At 45.4% G+C, this 18,982-nt stretch overlaps 1 protein-coding gene across 1 annotated transcript in view; it reads left to right on the top strand.

Moving 5' to 3' along the window:
* The window catches only part of FLVCR2 (FLVCR choline and putative heme transporter 2), a 64,537-nt gene that overhangs the window by 12,692 nt on the left and 32,863 nt on the right, over window positions 1–18,982 (top strand). Inside the window, exon 2 of the mRNA XM_033850816.2 lies at window positions 17,896–18,037. Within this exon, the coding sequence (XP_033706707.1) occupies window positions 17,896–18,037 (142 nt within the window). The remainder of the gene's footprint in view (window positions 1–17,895; window positions 18,038–18,982) is intronic.

Raw genomic sequence — 18,982 nt, 5'->3', positions numbered from 1 at the left:
CCCCTGGAAGTTCCTGATTTCTGCTCCATGTTGCGGTGTTGGCATGGCCGGGACTCCCATGCTGGCCCTGGAAGCTGCTGTCTGCGCTCAGGGCCATTTGCTGTGCCCATCAACTCAGAAATATAGGAAGTGAGCCTCCATGAGTCATGGCGTTAAAGCAGGGTCCATCGCAATGGGCTGTTTGTTTGGGGTGGTGGCTGCCCTTTGAGCAATCCTCGCCTCCTCAGACCTTTGTCCCGAGCTTCCTGTTTGGGGCTGGACATGTTTGTGGAGCCACTCGATGAACTCAGGGGCTGGTTGCTTCTCTACCGAGGAGCTAGGCAGGAGCACACACTGGTCCCACCATCTGTCCCTGCCTGGGATGCCGAGGGAAGCCAGCAGCTGAGAATTAGCTCTTGATTTCTGTCCTTGGGGCAGTGGAGGTCAGTTGTCTCTAAGTGTGCTCCATGAACCACCAGCACCACCTGGGGTGTTTGTTAGAAATGCAGATGCCTGGGCACCGGGGCAGATTCAAGGAATTAGCCTCTCCAGGGTGGAGCTCAGGAATCTGTGATTTTGATTATCTGCCAGGGATTGTAATGCGCCCTGAAGTTGGAGAACTCCTGGTGTGGGAGCCATGAGACCCTGACCCGGCTCTGTTGATCCCCGTATTTGGGGCCTCTGGCTAGACACCTGCTCTCTTTGGGCATCAGCTTACCTATTCTGTAATAAGGAAGCCGGCCTCACAGGATGGACACTAAAGTCAAAGGGGTTGCGAAAGTTCCTGAACCAGATGAGTCTCCGCAGACATTCCCTGAAGGCACATCCGTCTTCTCCCTCCCCGCCAGACTCCAGAATCTCTGGATTCTGGACCTTTCTTTCATCCCAGCTGCTGTCCTGGGAATATTTGCTGACAGATCCTCTTCCCTGACACCATAGGTCAGGAACTTAAGCAGACTTGCCTGTCCAGTCTCTGCTGATGAGTTAGGTTGGGGCTGACATCACCACCCTTCTAGAAATAGGTCACCCCCCTAAAGACCTTGCTCATAGAACACAGGCCGGAAGAGGCCACATGCCTGGCACGTGGTGGGGACTGAGAACATGTGAATGGAAAGATGGACGACTGGTGTTCTGGTTTTATGCTTTGGGGAATGGTCTTCTCATTGCTGACGGAAGATTCCAGAGCATGTTCTGTGATTGTCATCAAGTAACATGTGAACTGTGGCCTCGGGAGGATGGTGGTGGTGGGTGGGGGAAGAGTGCAGCTTGACCCAACCCTCTTACTAATCTTTTTCACCTTTTATGTGTAAGTGGGCCTCCTGAGAAAATCCCCTCCACCTGCTTCCTCAACTCTATGGCCTTGGAAGCAGGTCCTCAGGAGGAGCTGCAGGTGGTAGAGCTCCTCCCTCTTTCGGGCTGGCTGACTTGAGGGGGTAAGGCCTGGGAAGACCGGGCCACCAAGAGACATTCTCGGCCTCTGGCCTTGGGACAGGCATCTTGACAATGGTTTGCTTTATTTGTGGAGCAAGGAGAGTCCTCCTTGGGAATGTTTGGTTCTCTCAAGGCTACTGTGGGGGGTAGGAAGTTGTGTCTGCAGGGCCCAGCTCACCAGTGTAAGTTTGTTGAGAGACTCCCAGGGACATTGATGTTCTCTCCACTCATTGCACTGCCTCTGACTCACTGTCCAGAAAGAACTCTGGTAAGAGGTACAGAGTAACTGTTAGCCATTTTATGATGACCCAGATGCATCTCTCAGTTACATAACAAACCCCATTGCAAAGGACCCCATCAGACCCTGGTTCATCTTGGGTCTCAGACCACGTCTTCTTGGGCTGCGTGGCTGCTTGGTGGCTCGTCGTGGCTCAGCAAAGCTCTGTGGGAAGAGAGCAGGGCTGCGAATGGGACCATCAGAAGTCCCGATGTTACCTCGCTGCTGATCTACTCTGTAACTTCAGCAAGTTGAGCCAACTCAGTTACAAGATGGAGAAAAGGACGGTCCCCTCCCAGGCTCTGTGCCTCTCCTGTGCTGTGGGCATCCGGCTCGTCACCTCACTGGATGGTTTTGAGACTCAGTTTATATGCTGGGTGTGCAGGTGCCTTGAAAACTGAAATTTTGTGCAAATGTGGGCTTTTACGTGCCCTTAAAAAAAAAGAAAAAAGGACTCTGGACTTGCCTCGTGACACTCAGAGAGTGCAAGGGCTTCCTGTACCTAAATCAGGTCCTGTCCATCTGGTAAAGAGCCACCTTGGATTCGGGGGCCATGCCCTCGGTTTACAGGGTTCAGCATTCTTGGCTTTAGAGTCAGCTCTTCATTTCAGAAAATGTTCTGGTCGTTCTGGCTGTAGGAACCTCTCCCAGAGCTCCTGGTTTCTGGAGCATCCCTGCTGATGTGGTCCTTTTGACTTGAGCCGTGATGCAGCTCCTAAGGTCCTGGGGACCATTCTAATTCCTTTTGATGCCAAGAAGGGCCTTTTGCCAGAGATAGGCACAAAGCAGCTTTTTAATCTCTGTGTGCCTTGGATGGCTCCTCTCTTCAGTGTAGGAAGTGGCAGTGGTGGCAGAGCACAGAACTGACTTAGCCCCTACCGTCAGGAGATGGGTCCCGGGAGTAAGAAGTCTTCTCTTAAGGGCCTGGTGTCCTGATGTTACCACATTTTCTCCCAGGCCCCTTACATTTAGCAAGTGGCACCGACCCATGGTAACAAGTGGGGACTGGTGGGGCTCAGACAGCCCTTGTGACTGTGATAATTGACTTTCCTCTCTCTGGAATTCTTCTCTCTCTCCTTAGGGAAGAGGGGATCCCATTATTTGCCCAAGAACGCTGGCCCTGTATTCTCATGCTACTCCACAAAAATCCAAGTCCTTTACGAGGGTGCCCCCACTGTGGGCCAGATCTCTGTCGCTTGCGAGTAAACCACACAGGCCTCTGGCCATCCAGTCTCTGTTTCTCTTTGAATTCTGCTTGTCCTGGATTGCATCCACTCTGGCCAGCCTCCAGGTGTCTCCCCAGTTGACAGCAGGTAATGGGACAAATGAGAGTCAGTGAATGAAGGCTCTCATCCCCTTGGCTGTCTATTTCATGAGGTACAACCTCAGATTAAGGGCTATACTCTCCGTTTACAGGGCCAAGCACTCTGACCTTTATGTCAATTCTTGGGAGCTGTGGTTTCTTTGAGACAGTGCACCACAGCCTTTATTTATTGTTTGAAAAATTTTTATTGAATATCTACTCTGTGCCAACCCACGTTCTGAGCTCTGAGGTTACAGTAGTGAATAGAAAAGTTCCTGAGTTCACACTTAAGAGGAGAGGGATTAGACCGTAAGGCATTACTTATGGAGTGACTAGTGGTAGAAATGTCAGGCCAAGTAGGAGGGGCGATGACCTCATGTATGTAGGTCCTGATTAACTCCCTAAATCCCAGGGCGAGAGCTGATGGCGTTGCGTTCTTGGGGTGGTGGTAGGTATGGGTGATTAATAGTTTTCCTGGTGCAAGGTTTAGATTTCTTTTTCTCTGCAGATCTCTCTGGGATAATGAGGCAGGGGTAGTTGCCTTATGAAGTTGGCTCTTTGGAAAAATCTACTTAGAGCCCAGCCTGTTTCTGGATGTGCACCCTGAAGTGGGTCTGGCTTGTGGTAGCACTTTAAGAAATCACTCTTCCAGGGCCTGCCTGTGAGTAAACCCCCTGGTCTCAGTTTCACCTCTGAAAGTTGGAAGGGGAGAGCTGTCACCAAGAAAGCCCAACCAGACTCAGAAGAAAACTTGGGAGAATTAGAAACATGTTTTGTCACATGAATTACTTTTAGGAATGACAGCTCGTGACATATCAGACAAAGGAAACAGTTCTTCTGGTTTCACCATCTGTCACCAGGCAGGGAGTGGTAAGGTTGAGCGCAGCAACACCACACAAGACATTTGGGTTCATCTGTTGGCTGCTGCGAGCTGGCATCTGGTTGGGAGTTGGTGGAAGTGCCAAAGCATCTGCCTGGAGCTCTTCACTTTCTCCAAAAGTTGGAGAAAGTATGGTCTGCATCTGCCTCTCTGCTGGCCTGGTGATTGGAAAGATGCCCCTCATCTTTCCTCTTCCCCGGCTGAGTCACTGGGGAAGTTCTAGGAGCCTATGGTCGTTGACTGTCAGCTCTGTCGTGAGAGGGACCTTTGGGTGGAGAAGCCGGCAGTGAGGTGGGCGCTCGGGGAAAGGGGAGCAGAGGAGCCTTGGCATATGGTCTCACCTAGACCAGGACTGAGCCTTTGCAGATGTTGTCACAAGGACAATTTCAGGAGGAACACCTACCCTTAAAAGGAGGCATGTGTGCACCAGGAGCCTCTTGAGTTGATGACTGAAAGCAGCAAATTGCTACTGTGCCCAACTTCTTTGCTGTAGAAGAAACTGGAAATTCTTGAGTTACTTTTGAGCTGCACAGTTCTAAAAGGCTTCTCTTTATTCAGAAGATACTTCCTGATCCCCATCTCTGTTCTTAGCATTGTACTGGGCGCGGGGGGAGGGGGTCACACAAGGAAATGTTAGTCAACGTCTCTGTCCTCATGGTGCTAAAATCTAGCTGGGGAGACAACAAACACCCTACGTGGAAAACAACCAAAAGTCAGCATCGCATAAGAACAAGGAACCCCACAGGGTGTAACTAAGTGGTCAACAAAACAGACTATAGCCGGACACACCTCTCATGGTCACTTCCTCCAATAGCTAGACAAACGGGGGACACTTGAATGATAGAATCGAGTGTGTAAGACTGGAGATGTTGTCAGGTCCCTGAGGCATTTACTTCCGTGAAATTCACCTGTTTCGTCAAGGGGTTTGGAGTCAGATTGCCATGGGCTTGAATATCAGTTCTGCTATTAGAAGCTGGGTGAACTTGGGCAAGTTACAGTTTTCTCATCTGTAAAAACCAAACCAGAGATAATCCTGACAACTTTAGGGAGTTGTTGGAAGGGATTAAATGAAATAACGTGAAACATCATTTAGCAACTGCCTAGCACAGTAGGTGCTCATTATGTGTTAGTTTCCTTCCTTCTAGTTTGAATAACAGCCAAGACCTGAACATTCAGCCAAATGGTGAATGGGTCAAACTCTAGTACCCGTGGCCTGAACTTGAAGCCCAGCATAGAACACTTGCTGTTCTATGACCCTGGGCAAGCTACCTAAAGGCTAGTTTTCTCCATTTAAAAATAGGGATTAAAAGAGTGTGTGTATGTGTGTAGCACTTAATAGTGCCTAGGCCAGTAACTGTGGCGTGGCGAGCACAATGGGTCAGCCGTGGTCACTATTCTTACCTTCCCTGGGAAGCAGTGATTACAGGCTGTCCTGATTTCACTAGTGCTCTTCTTGCCTTTCCCTAACCTCTTTACCCCAAAGGACTGAGGAAATCCAAGCTGAGGTTATATAAGCCACCAGCACAATCACAGGTTTGAAGACAAACCCTGTGATTGGGGAGGGACTCTAAGAAAGTCTATAGTCAACCAGCTGTGACCCTGCTTCCCAAGTTCTTAGGGACCTAAGCCTAGCCTTTGAAATCCATAAAGCTCTTTCATGGGCGATTTGCCCCCAGGTCAGTGGGATTGTTTTTGTTCCTGAAGGTCTGCTGCCTCCTTGATCCTCAGTTGGCCTTTTTAGAAGAAGCCACGGGGTTGGATTTGGGAATTTCAAAAATACGATCATGTGAGCAGGCTTTGCGTGCACGTGATTGCCGACTGCGGTGTGTTCCTAGACGCTGCCTGGTGGTCCTGGGTGGCTGGGAGCTTGTCCTCATGATTAAGCTGTAGTTCAAGTTCAGTGTTTCCGTGCCCAGCAGCCACCTCGCTCTCCTTGCTTCTTTCTGGGGCATCCAAGCCTCAGTCCCAGGACCGCCCTCTGAGCCTCCTCCACATCCAAAGTTGGCTTTCCTGCCATGTACCTTCACTCTAACGGAGACCCACATTGGGGATCCTGGAACCTTTGTTTGTGCATCATTTTACCCAAATTAGTTATTCTTCAGTCACTGAGGTGTAGTGTTTTCACTGAGGTGTAAACACACGTCTAAGTTTACCTGGCACTGGCCAATAGGAGCAGAACTATGTAGCGAGTGTGCACCACTTGCCTAGCAGCACCACTTCGTGGTGTTTAAATGCTCACAGCAGGGTGTAGGGATGGGCCGTGAGTGTTGAAGTCACTTCCGAGCGCTGTGTATAATTCCCACGTGGACGTGGGCCTGGGAGACAGGTTGTAGTGGTGGCCTCCCTGCTGGTGGCCCCGATGGCCACGCCTGAGGTACCAGTGTCCAGACACGCAGCCCCAGGAGAGGGTGGGCGCGTTTTGTATGGGATGGAAATTAGACATACTATAATTGTAGCACATTTTAGTGCCCATAAATTCTGCATGGACTTAAGTGACCCTTTATATAGTCACATTTTCATACATTTGCCTATGTAGCTAAGTTTTCCTCAGCTGTTGTACTCTGTGACACTTAGCGTCTGATTAACCTTTAGATCATTAAGATCCTTGCTAGTGTACATAGACATGTATAGATACACACCTGTATGTGGTCACCCATCACATAGAAACACCCTTGTGAGGGTGGCATCCTGCCGTGTGCTTAACGTTGCTCATAGGGGTTGGTCAGCTTTGAGCAAACATGGTGTGTGGAAATCTAGGTTGAACCCAAATTTATCTTTCATGTGGTGCTGATTTTAAAACAACCCCCAATGATGTTTTTTTAAATAGCATACTTTCTCTGAGAGTCTTGTCTAGATTTAAATTTCCAACGACATCTTTCCCCAGATCTGGGCTCATGGCTAATCTGGAAGGGTAGTGACGTTTTCCTGACATGCCAGTTAACTGCAGCCCATTCATTCGGTACCCATTTATCGAGTAAACTCCTTTTGTGTTTACCAGGCACCAGACTAGTGTCACAAATAAGGTTGAAAACCAAAGGATTAGAGGAGTTAGGGCAAGGAGATCAAGCCTCACTAGCATGACCAAGGAAAACTCAGTGAAGGAACTGAGGGTGAGATGGGCTCTAAAAGACTCAAGGAGAGAGACCTTTGCAAGCAATGAGTCTGCTGGGATAAAGGTTGAGACCAGTCGATGAAAGGTTGGACTTGTGAATCATCCAGTCCGGGGACATCCAGGGAAGCAGATGGAGGTGGGACGGGATGTGAAGAAAGCTAAGAACAGCAGGCTGAGGGGTGTGGATGTGGTCCTCCCTGGGAGAGGGCTGGCTCCTTGAGGGTCCTTGAGCAGGACCGCGTGGTCAGAGCAGCGCCGAGGAAGGTGCCCCTGAACACGCTATGCAGGCTGGTGGGAGAGAGGTCACATCATCTGAAAGGGGGCGGGGAGCTGATGCAATGTGGACGTCCAAGGACGGCGGGGGAGGGTCGGACAGCGTGGTTGTGAGAGGGCAGAGGCCAGGGGGCTGAGAGATGAGAAAGGGCAGAGAGAATGAGCAGAGAAGGATGAGGAGAGCCAGGGCAGGTGTCTGTGGGGCTGCCATCGGTCAACCAAGCACATCTTGTTTGTCCCAGTGGCCTCTCCTCCCCTGCCTGTCGCCATTGCTGGGGGAGAGCGTGCGGGGTGGGAGAGGCAGGCTTGCAGAAGAGGAGTGAGCCCTCCTGGTGTACAGCGTTCTGCAGAGTAGTCCACTCAAATGGGCTCACTAGGCGTCAGAGCACCCCCCTGAGCTAGAGGGTGTGAAGTAGGCAGTACCTTCCTTTGTGAATTAGGAAATAGGCACAAAGAGGGGAATTAACGTGCCCATGCCAGACATCTCCTAACTGGTAGAGCTGGTATGTGAACACACACCTTTCTGAACTTGGAGCCCTAGGTCTTAACCACTGTGTAGAGTGACGACACGTCTGAGGGATGTTGGGGTGGAAAGGAGGAAGGGGGAGGGGTTCACTTCAAAATGAACAATGTTCACTGTTAAAATGAACCACATGGGTGTGAGCTCCTTGAGGAGCATGGTGACCCTCCGATTAGGTCATAAGGAGACCAACTTTGAAGCAAGCCTTCAAGCCCAGGAGCTTTGCTGCAGGGAAAGCTGCTGGCCCAGTAAGGGGACATTTTTGACCCTTGACGCCAGAAAGCCAGCTGTTGGGAGTCCTGAAATGCAAGAGACATGCCACCCTGATCGGGTGACTGTGCCCAGGGGGAAGGAATGAGGCAATGGGGACCCAGCCATGGGGCTGAGAGTGGGCGCATCTTTCTCTGATCAGCAGGCATGCCTGGGGCAGGAATGGACCGAGGAGGAATGAGGTTGGGCGGGTGAGAACCTGCTTGCTGATGTGGTTGCCTCCTACCAAGATGAGCAGGATCCTGCTGGCCAATACCTGGGTCTGGAGGATGAGGTGCCTGGGACCCTGGAAGAGGGTTCAGATGGGGACCAGTGGTCTGTCCTTGTTCCAGTGGACTAAGCGCTCACCATGGTGTTGACGCAGCGCTCCCTGCCTTTTGTGAAAGCCCCAGGGTCTTCCTTTGATGGTCTGGGCATGTTCATGACCAGGCAGCACTGGGAGGGCAGCTTTTTGCCTGGATTCAGTTGTGACTTGGGGCTTTGCAGGGGTGCCCCACATGGATGGTGTTGGGGACAGTAGTTCTGTGGATCTCAGAGCCAACATAACACGTGTTGTGTTGTGTTGTTGGTCAAGTGTGGGCATCTTACCCCAGATGCAGCCTAGTGGTTTCTGGGTTTATTTTGGCTCTGCCGAGTGCGTGAGCTGGAGTGACAAGTGATGCATGACACAGAGTACGGCTTCTTCCTGTCACCCGAAGCCCTCAGGCTGCACAGGCATGTTTTTAACTGTGACATTTGCTCTGGAAGTGCTCGTGACCGCTGCTATTGCAACAGTGTTTAAATATCACCCTTGAGTTTGCAGAAAGGGCAAAAATCAAATCGAAAACAAAAATTGAGTATCCCAGTCTGCCTCTCCATCCTTTATTCACCCCATTTTGGTAAAACATCTTCTTTTGGGGTGAAGTGAACCATTGTGATTAGGCTCATAGGCTCTGAAGAGCGGAGACTGTCTGTGTATTGTGTATTTTGCTCCTGACTGTATTTTGTTGAGGAGGATAAAACTACAGAACAAATGCTGGGGCATAAGGCAAGTCAAAACCAGTTAATGGTGATTTTCAATCCCTTACATTCATAGTCTGGGTCTTTGTTTTTTTGTGAGTGTGAGAAAGGTACGGATCCCACCCTTGGGAGCAGCATTCCATCAACTCTTTAAATGATTCTTGTCCAGACTTGGGCTGCGGGTCTCTGGTTTTTACCCTGGTGGTGGTCTATCAAATGCGAGACAGAACTCAAAGGAGTGAAAATACAGGCTTCCGTGTTGACTAGTGTCACACCAGTAGCGTTTCCTGGTAGGCAGGAGGTGAGCTGGAGCCTGGAGTCAGACAGAACTTGTTTAGGAGCCCAGCTCTTCTGCTACCCGCCTGTGTGCCCATAGGCTGGCTGGGTGCCCACCCCCAGTTTTTCTCATTTTTGTCTTTGTTGCAAAAGTTCATGGGCTGAATGAAAAAGATAAACTCTATTAGATACCCAGTGCCTAGTAGATGCACAAAAACCAGTCAGCCATTCTGCCCTCTTCCCAGTCCCCCATGTACCCATTTTCTGCCCTTACCAATGAGAGGACAATGTGGTTTGTAGAAAGAATGTGGTCCTTAGTGGGCAGACCCGTGTATTTCTGCCAGCTTTGCGTAGACAAGACCTTCCACCAACGTCCATCTGTCTGTCTGTCCAGCCAGCCAACATCACTGAGTTCCTGCTAAGGGACAGACTCAGGAACTAGGAGCTGGGTATAGAGCTGTGCACGATCACTGAACACAGCTCTCAAGAAGTAGGAAAAAATATGCCCTGAAAAAAACAGAAGAGGCAGCAGCTTACAGTCCAATCCCTATGTTTTGGTTTCCACACTGGGCATGAAAGTACTGCCAAGCCGATTTCCTCCTGGAGAAAAGTCACTGTGGGATGGCGTCGATATATTTGAAGTGATGAGAGGGAAGAAGCTACAACCAAGAGTACTCTACCCAGCAAGGATCTCATTCAGATTTGATGGAGAAATCAAAAGCTTTATAGACAAGCAAAAGCTAAGAGAATTCACCACCAAACCAGCTCTACAACAAATGGTAAAGGAACTTCTCTAACTGGGAAACACAAGAGAAGAAAAGGACCTACAAAAACAAACCCAAAACAATTAAGAAAAAGGTAACAGGAACAAACATATCGATAATTACGTTAAATGTGAATGGATTAAATGCTCCAGCCAAAAGACACAGATTCATTGAATGGATACAAAAACAAGATCCATAAATATGCTGTCTACAAGAGACCCACTTCCGACCTAGGGACACATACAGACTGAAAGTGAGGGGATGCAAAAAGATATTCCATGCAAATGGAAATCAAAAGAAAGCTGGAGTAGCAATACTCATATCAGTTAAAATAGACTTTAAGTTAAAGAATGTTACAAGAGACAAGGAGGGACACTACACAGGATCAATCCAAGGAGAAGATATAACAATTATAAATATATATGCACCCAACATAGGAGCACCTCAATACATAAGGCAAATGCTCACAGCTATAAAAGAGGAAATTGACAGTAACACAATAATAGTGGGGGACTTTAACACCTCACTTACACCAATGGACAGATAATCCAGACAGAAAATTAATAAGGAAACACAAGCTTTAAATGACACAATAGACCAGATAGATTTAACTGATATTTATAGGGGATTCCATCCCAAAACAGCAGATTACACTTTCTTCTCAAGTGCACATGGAACATTCTCCAGGATAGATCACATCTTGGGTCACAAATCAAGCCTCGGTAAATTTAAGAAAATTGAAATCATATCAAGCATCTTTTCTGAGCAATATGCTATGAGATTAGAAAACAATTGCAGGGAAAAAAGCGTAAAAAACACAAACACATGGAGGCTAAATAATATGTTACTAAATAACCAAGAGATCACTGAAGAAATCAAAGAGGAAATCAAAAATACCTAGAGACAAATTACAATGAAAACACGACAATTCAAAACCTATGGGATGCAGCAAAAGCAGTTCTAAGAGTGAAGTTTATAGCAATACAAGCCTACCTCAAGAAACAAGAAAAAAGCTTCCCTGGTCGTGCAGTGGTTAAGAACCTGCCTGCCAATGCAGGGGACACAGGTTGAAGCCTTGGGCCAGAAAGATCCCACATGCCATGGAGCAAATAAGCCCGTGCGCCACAACTACTGAGCTTGTGCTCTAGAGTCCGTGAGCCACAACTACTGAGCTTGTGTGCCACAACTACTGAAGCCTGCTCACCTAGAGCCCGTGCTCCACAACAAGAGAAGCCACCACAATGAGAAGCCCTTGCACTGCAAGGAAGAGTAGCCCTCGCTTGCTGCAACTAGAGAAAGCCTGTGCACAGCAGCAGACCCAATGCAACCAAAAATAAATAATTAAAAAAAAAAAACAAGAAAAATCTCAAACAATCTAACCTTATATCTAAAGGAACTAGAGAAAGGAGAAAAACAAAACCCAAAGTTAGTAGAAGGAAAGAAATCATAAAGATCAGAGCAGAAATAAATGAAATAGAAACAAGGAAAACAATTTAAAAGAAAAAAAGATCTTGCTGTGATTCATGTCAAAGAGTGTTCTTCCTGTGTTTTCCCCTAAAAGGTTTTTTTTTTTTTTTGTGATACGCGGGCCTCTCACTCTTGTGGCCTCTCCCGTTGCAGAGCACAGGCTCTGGATGTGCAGGCTCAGCAGCCATGGCTCACGGGCCTAGCCGCTCTGTGGCATGTGGAATCTTCCCGGACTGGGGCACGAACCCGTGTCCCCTGCATCGGCAGGCGGACTCTCAACTACTACGCCACCAGGGAAGCCCCTCCTAAGAGTTTTATAGTGTCTGGTGTTACATTTAGTTCTTTAATCCATTTTGAGTTTATTTTTGTGTATGGTGTTAGGGAGTGTTCCGTGTAGCTGTCCAGTTTTTGCAGCACCAATTATTGAAGAGACTGTCTTTTCTCCATTGTATATCCTTGCCTCCTTTGTCATAAATTAGTTGACCATAGGTGTATGGGTTTATCTCTGGGCTTTCTATCCTGTTCCGTGGATCTATATTTCTGTTTTTGTGCCAGTAGCATATTGTCTTGATTACTGTAGCTTTGTAGTATAGTCTGAAGTCAGGGAGTCTGATTCCTCCAGATCCTTTTTTTTTCCCCTCAAGATTACTTTGTCTATGTGGGGTCTTTTGTGTCTTCATATAAATTTTAAGATTTTTTGTTCTAGTTCTGTAAAAAATGCCATTGGTAATTTGATAGGGATTGCATTGAATCTGTAGATTGCTTTGCGTAGTAGAGTCATTTTCACAATATTGATTCTTCCAATCCAAGAACATGGTATATCTCTCCATCTGTTTGTACCATATTTAATTTCTTTCATCAGTGTCTTATAGTTTTCTGCATACAGGTATTTTGTCTCCTTAGGAAGGTTTAATCCTAAGTATTTTATTCTTTTTGTTGCAGTGGTAAATGGGAGTGTTTCCTTAATTTCTCTTCCAGATTTTTCATCATTAGTGTATAGGAATACAAGAGATTTCTGAGCATTAATTTTGTATCCTGCTACTTTACCAAATTCATTAATTAGCTCTAGTTTTCTGGTGGCATCTTTAGGATTCTCTATGTATAATATCATGTCATCTGCAAACAGTGACAGCTTTACTTCTTCTCCAACTTGGATTCCTTTAATTTCTTTTTCTTCTCTGATTGCTATGGCTAAAACTTCCAAAACTATGTTGAATAATAGTGGTGAGAGTGGACAACCTTGTCTTGTTCCTGATCTTAGAGGAAATGGTTTCAGTTTTTCACCATTGAGAATGATTTTGGCTGTGGGTTTGTCATATATGGCCTTTATTATGTTGAGGTAAGTTCCCTCTGTCCCTGCTTTCTGGAGGGTTTTTATCATAAATGGGTGTTGAATTTTGTCAAAAGCTTTCTTGCATCTATTGAGAAAATTACATGGTTTTTCTCCTTCAATTTGTTAATATGGTTTATCACATTGATTGATTTGTGTATATTGAAGAATCCTTGCATTCCTGGAATAAACCCCACTTGATCATGGTGTATGATCCTTTTAATGTGCTGTTGGATTCTGTTTGCTAGTATTTTGTTGAGGATTTTTGCATCTATGTTCATTAGTGATATTGGCCTGTAGTTTTCTTTGTGACATCTTTGTCTGGTTTTGGTGTCAGGGTGAAGGTGGCCTCATCCAATGAGTTTGGGAGTGTTCCTCCCTCTGCTATATTTTGGAAAAGTTTGAGACGGATAGGTGTTAGCTCTTCCCTAAATGTTTGATAGAATTCGCCTCTGAAGCCATCTGGTCCTGGGCTTTTTTTGTTGGAAGATTTTTATTCACAGTTTCAATTTCAGTGCTTGTGACTGGTCTGTTCATATTTTATATTTCTTCCTGGTTCAGTCTCAGAAGGTTGTGCATTTCTAGGAATTTGTTCATTTCTTCCAGGTTGTCCATTTTATTGCCATAGAGTTGCTTGTAGTAGTCTCTTAGGATGCTTTGTATTTCTGCGGTGTCTGTTGTAACTTCTCCTTTTTCATTTCTAATTTTATTGATTTGAGTCCTCTCTCTCATTTTCTTGATGAGTCTGGCTGAAGGTTTATCAATTTTGTTTATCTTCTCAAAGAACCAGCTTTTAGTTTTATTGATCTTTGCTATTGTTTTCTTTGTCTCTATTCCATTTATCTCTGCTCTGATCTTCATGATTTCTTTCCTTCCACTAACTTTGGGTTTTGTTTGTTCTTCTTTCTCTAGTTCCTTTAGGTGTAGGTTAGATTGTTTATTTGAGATATTTTCTTATTTCTTGAGGTAGGCTTGTATTGTTATAAACTTCCCTCTTGGAACTGCTGTTTGCTGCATCCCATAGGTTTTGAATTGTCGTGTTTTCATTGTAATTTGTCTCTAGGTATTTTTGATTTCCTCTTTGATTTCTTCAGTGATCTCTTGGTTATTTAGTAACATATTATTTAGCCTCCATGTGTTTGTGTTTTTTACGCTTTTTTCCCTGCAATTGTTTTCTAATCTCATAGCATATTGCTCAGAAAAGATGCTTGATATGATTTCAATTTTCTTAAATTTACCGAGGCTTGATTTGTGACCCAAGATGTGATCTATCCTGGAGAATGTTCCATGTGCACTTGAGAAGAAAGTGTAATCTGCTGTTTTGGGATGGAATCCCCTATAAATATCAGTTAAATCTATCTGGTCTATTGTGTCATTTAAAGCTTGTGTTTCCTTATTAATTTTCTGTCTGGATTATCTGTCCATTGGTGTAAGTGAGGTGTTAAAGTCCCCCACTATTATTGTGTTACTGTCAATTTCCTCTTTTATAGCTGTGAGCATTTGCCTTATGTATTGAGGTGCTCCTATGTTGGGTGCATATATATTTATAATTGTTATATCTTCTCCTTGGATTGATCCTGTGTAGTGTCCCTCCTTGTCTCTTGTAACATTCTTTAACTTAAAGTCTATTTTAACTGATATGAGTATTGCTACTCCAGCTTTCTTTTGATTTCCATTTGCATGGAATATCTTTTTGCATCCCCTCACTTTCAGTCTGTATGTGTCCCTAGGTCGGAAGTGGGTCTCTTGTAGACAGCATATTTATGGATCTTGTTTTTGTATCCATTCAATGAATCTGTGTCTTTTGGCTGGAGCATTTAATCCATTCACATTTAACGTAATTATCGATGTGTTTGTTCCTGTTACCTTTTTCTTAATTGTTTTGGGTTTGTTTTTGTAGGTCCGCTTTCTTCTCTTGTGTTTCCCAGTTAGAGAAGTTCCTTTAGCATTTGTTGTAGAGCTGATTTGGTGGTGCTGAATTCTCTTAGCTTTTGCTTGTCTATAAAGCTTTTGATTTCTCCTTGGAATCTGAATGAGATCCTTGCTGGTAGAGTAATCTTGTTTGTAGGTCTTCCATTTCATTGCTTTAAATATATCGTGCCACTCCCTTCTGGCTTGTAGAGTTTCTGGTGAGAAATCCGCTGTTAACCCTATAGGAGTTCCCTTGTATGTTGTCATTTTTCCCTTGTTGCTTTTAATAATTTTTCTTTGTCTTTAATTTTTGTCAATTTGATTACTATGTGTTTCGGCATGTTTCTCCTTGAGTTTATGTGGCCTGGGACTCTCTGCGCTTCCTGGACTTGGGTGACTATTTCCTTTCCCACGTTAGGGAAGTTTTTGACTATAATCTCTTCAAATATTTTCTCGGTTCCTTTCTCTCTCTCTTCTCTTTCTGGTACCTCTCTAATGCGAATGTTGGTGTGTTTAATGTTGTCCCAGAGGTCTCTTAGGCTGTCTTCATTTCTTTTTTTTTTTTTTTTTTTAACATCTTTATTGGGGTATAATTACTTTACAATGGTGTGTTAGTTTCTGCTTTATAACGAAGTGAATCAGTTATACATATACATATGTTCCCATATCTCTTCCCTCTTGCGTCTGTCTTCATTTCTTTTCACTGTTTTTTTAAAATTCTGTTCTGTGGCAGTGAATTCCACCATTCTGTCTTCCAGGTCACTTATCTGTTCTTCTGCCTCAATTATTCTGCTATGGATTCCTTCTAGTGTATTCTTCATTTCAGTTATAGTATTATCATCTCTGTTTGTTTGTTTTTTAATTCCTCTAGGTGTTTGTGAAACATTTCTTGCATCTTCTTGATCTTTGCCTCCATTCTTTTTCTGAGGTCCTGGATCATCTTCACTATCATTATTTTGAATTCTTTTTTCTGGAAGGTTGCCTGTCTCCACTTCATTTAGTTGTTTTTCTGGGGTTTTATCTTGTTCCTTCATCTGGTACATAGTCCTCTCTGCCTTTTTATTTTGTGTATCTTTCTGTGAATGTGGTTTTTGTTCTACAGGCTGCAGGATTGTAGTTTTTCTTGCTTCTGCTGTCTGCCCTCTGGTGGATTAGGCTATCTAAGAGGCTTGTACATGCTTCCTGATGGGAGGGACTGGTGGTGCTTAGAGCTGGGTGTTGCTCTGGTGGGCAGGGCTCAGTAATAGTTTAATCTGCTTGTCTGCTGATGAGTGGGGCTGAGTTCCCTCCCTGTTGGTTGTTTGGCCTGAGGCGACCCAGCCCTGGAGCCTCCAGGCTCTTTGGTGGGGTGAATGAGGGACTCCGGGATGGCTCATGCCAAGGGGTACTTCCCAGAATTTCTGTTGCCAGTGTCCTTGTCCCTGTGGTGAGCCACAGCTGCCCCCCGCCTCTGCAGGAGACCCTCCAACACTAGCAGATAGGTCTGTTTCAGTCTCCTGTGGGGTCACTGCTCCTTTCCCCTGGGTCCTTATGCGCACACGACTTAGTGTGTACCCTCCAGGAGTGGAGTCTCTGTTTCCGCCAGTCCTGTCGAAGTCCTGCAATCAAATCCCACTAGCCTTTAAAGTCTGATTCCGGAAATCCTCCTCCCATTGCCAGACCACCATGTTGGGAAGCCTGACGTGGGGCTCAGAACCTTCACTCCAGTGGGTGGACTTCTGTGGTATGAGTGTTCTCCAGTTTTTGAGTTGCCCACCCAGCGGTTATGGGATTTAATTTTATTGTGATTGTGCCCCTCCTACCGTTTCACTGTAACTTCTCCTTTGTCTTTGGATGTGGGGTATCTTTTCTCGTGAGTTCCATTGTCTTCCTGTTGATGATTGTTCAGCAGTTAGTTGTGATTTCTGTGCTCTCGCAAGAGGGAGTGAGCACACGTCCTTCTACTCGGCCATCTTGAACCAATCTCCTCAAATAGTAGATGCTTTAAAGATCAGTTTGATTTGTTGATTGTATACAGTGTACATTGGAACAACCCTGCACCGAGCCTATTGATGATGACTTTTGAGAGTATTTCAGAGCTGAGAATCGCTGGTGACCACTCTGAGTGGCTATAATTGACAGGCTGGAAAACCAATGACGATGATCAGCACATTGGCAGCTGGTGAATGGTGTTGGCCTGAAAGCAAATTGCTTCTCTACCTGCGGTTGCTTTCAGGTTCAATAAAGGAAACATGGGACCTTAACACAAAAGACTTACTCAGTTTCTCTCACTCTTACAATTTGGACCTGGGTATTTCGTGTGTTCTCACACTATTTTCAAATTTCCACCTTGGTATTTTGCGTGGCAGAAGGGTTTGGGGAGTTCTATCACAGCTAGTCACTCCTGAACCAAGGCATTTCTGCCCTCAGAAACACCCAAGGCATGTTATCTCAGGTCACTGGAGTTTGAACTGCAACGCAGATATAAGATGTTTCAGTTTGTTGGGTTGTGTTTGTATATGTATTTATAGCCACTTTGCATGTGCCCATGTCCTGTGTGTATAAATTTATGCAGTTGTGTGACTTCACACCACAGATGCTTTATAAATTACAAAGTTAACTTACACAATGAACTTAAGCTTCTGTGTTCGTAAATGTGGTAGCGACGTTAGGCTTCTGTCTCTCACTGAATGCAAGTTCTTGGGGTTGTAGGGTGTAGAATTTTTCCCTCAGCTGGTCTCTCAGCTCCAGGTGAACAGATACAGTGAAATCAAGAATTTAAATGGCACAAAAAGCAAAACCAGCATTGTTTTACTCTACCATAGAGATGGGAGTATAGGGACCATTCTTCATTAGTTTGTAGCTAGAGAAAAGCCTGTCAGCGTTGAGAACCCCAGCTATAATCGTTTTCACAGACTGTGGTAGTGAGGGTGGTCAAGGGTGTGTGAGTTGAGCTGTCAATCAAAAGAAAGATCTCTGATGTCTTGAGGGGGGAAGCAATCCCTGTTTGAGGTTTAAGAAGGGCTGGAAGTTGGGGATTATGTTTCTAATTAGGAGGATCTTAAATGTGTGCTGTCACCTCTGGGCCATTGATACAACGATTGATTGTCTCTGTCTTCTATAGCTTGGAATTGCCATTGGGTTCTTGGTCCCTCCTGTCTTGGTACCCAACATCAAAGACCAGGACAAGCTTGCCTACCACATCAGCATCATGTTCTACATAATAGCAGGTGTGGCCACTCTGCTTTTCATCCTTGTCATCATCGGTAAGGTCATTAATAGGCTCATGGGGGTCGGGGAGGCAGGGAGGTCCTGCTGACTTGGGTGAGGACCTTGTGACTGTGGCCCTAGATCAGCATTCTAGGTCCCATGTAATCTATAAAACATATCTATAGAAACTGGAAGCCAGGCTTCCAATGGTCTTCAAATGTTTTAGCCTGAGTAGTTGCTGCCGATTCAGTGCTAGCTGGTCCTGTGTACTTTGTTAGCTGTTCAGTAAAGGTTAGTTGTAATTAACCAGTTCCCCAGTATGACCTCATTAGAATGAATGGGCAGCCTGCTAATCCCCTTGATGAGGCCCTGGTGAGCACTTACGATGTCACAGGCCCTGTGCTGAGTGTGCCTGATCTCACTGACTCCTCAATGGCCCTATAGGGGAGGTACCAGCCCTATAGGGGAGGTACCAGCATCAGTCTCACTTAACCAAGAGGAAACAGTGACTTACGAGGAGATAAGGGAATTATTCAAGATTAGACAGTGAGTGGCAGAGGCTGGATTCCAGCCTAAGGTTGTCTAACTCCATACCCTAAATTTCTGGAACACAAGAAAACAAAATAGGACTGACCCACAAACACTAATGCTCTCATACATTCACCTGGGAATGCCTGGGGCCCACATTTTAAAATGCTTTTTTAAAATGTGTATAAGGTACGCTCATTATGGAAAAAATCTAGAAAATACAAAAAAGCATAAAGAAAAGAATGACCATTAACTTAGCCTTGTACCTGTTAATCCCAGCCACCAGCCCCAGAGAATTAATGATTATTAATATTATTAATATTCTATGTATGTATATTTAATCATTGAGGTATTTGGTTCATTTATATCCTTTTTTCTCTTCTGAGTGCTATCACATGGGCTGTGATAAATTCAGTAGAGGTTTTCATTTTCAGTGAGTCATTTGTCTTTAAAAGTTAACCAGCTGTCTTCCT

Source organism: Tursiops truncatus, chromosome 2 (assembly GCF_011762595.2).
Source record: "Tursiops truncatus isolate mTurTru1 chromosome 2, mTurTru1.mat.Y, whole genome shotgun sequence".
Lineage (NCBI taxonomy): Eukaryota > Metazoa > Chordata > Mammalia > Artiodactyla > Delphinidae > Tursiops > Tursiops truncatus.
This window is presented reverse-complemented; position numbering and strand designations above follow the sequence as displayed.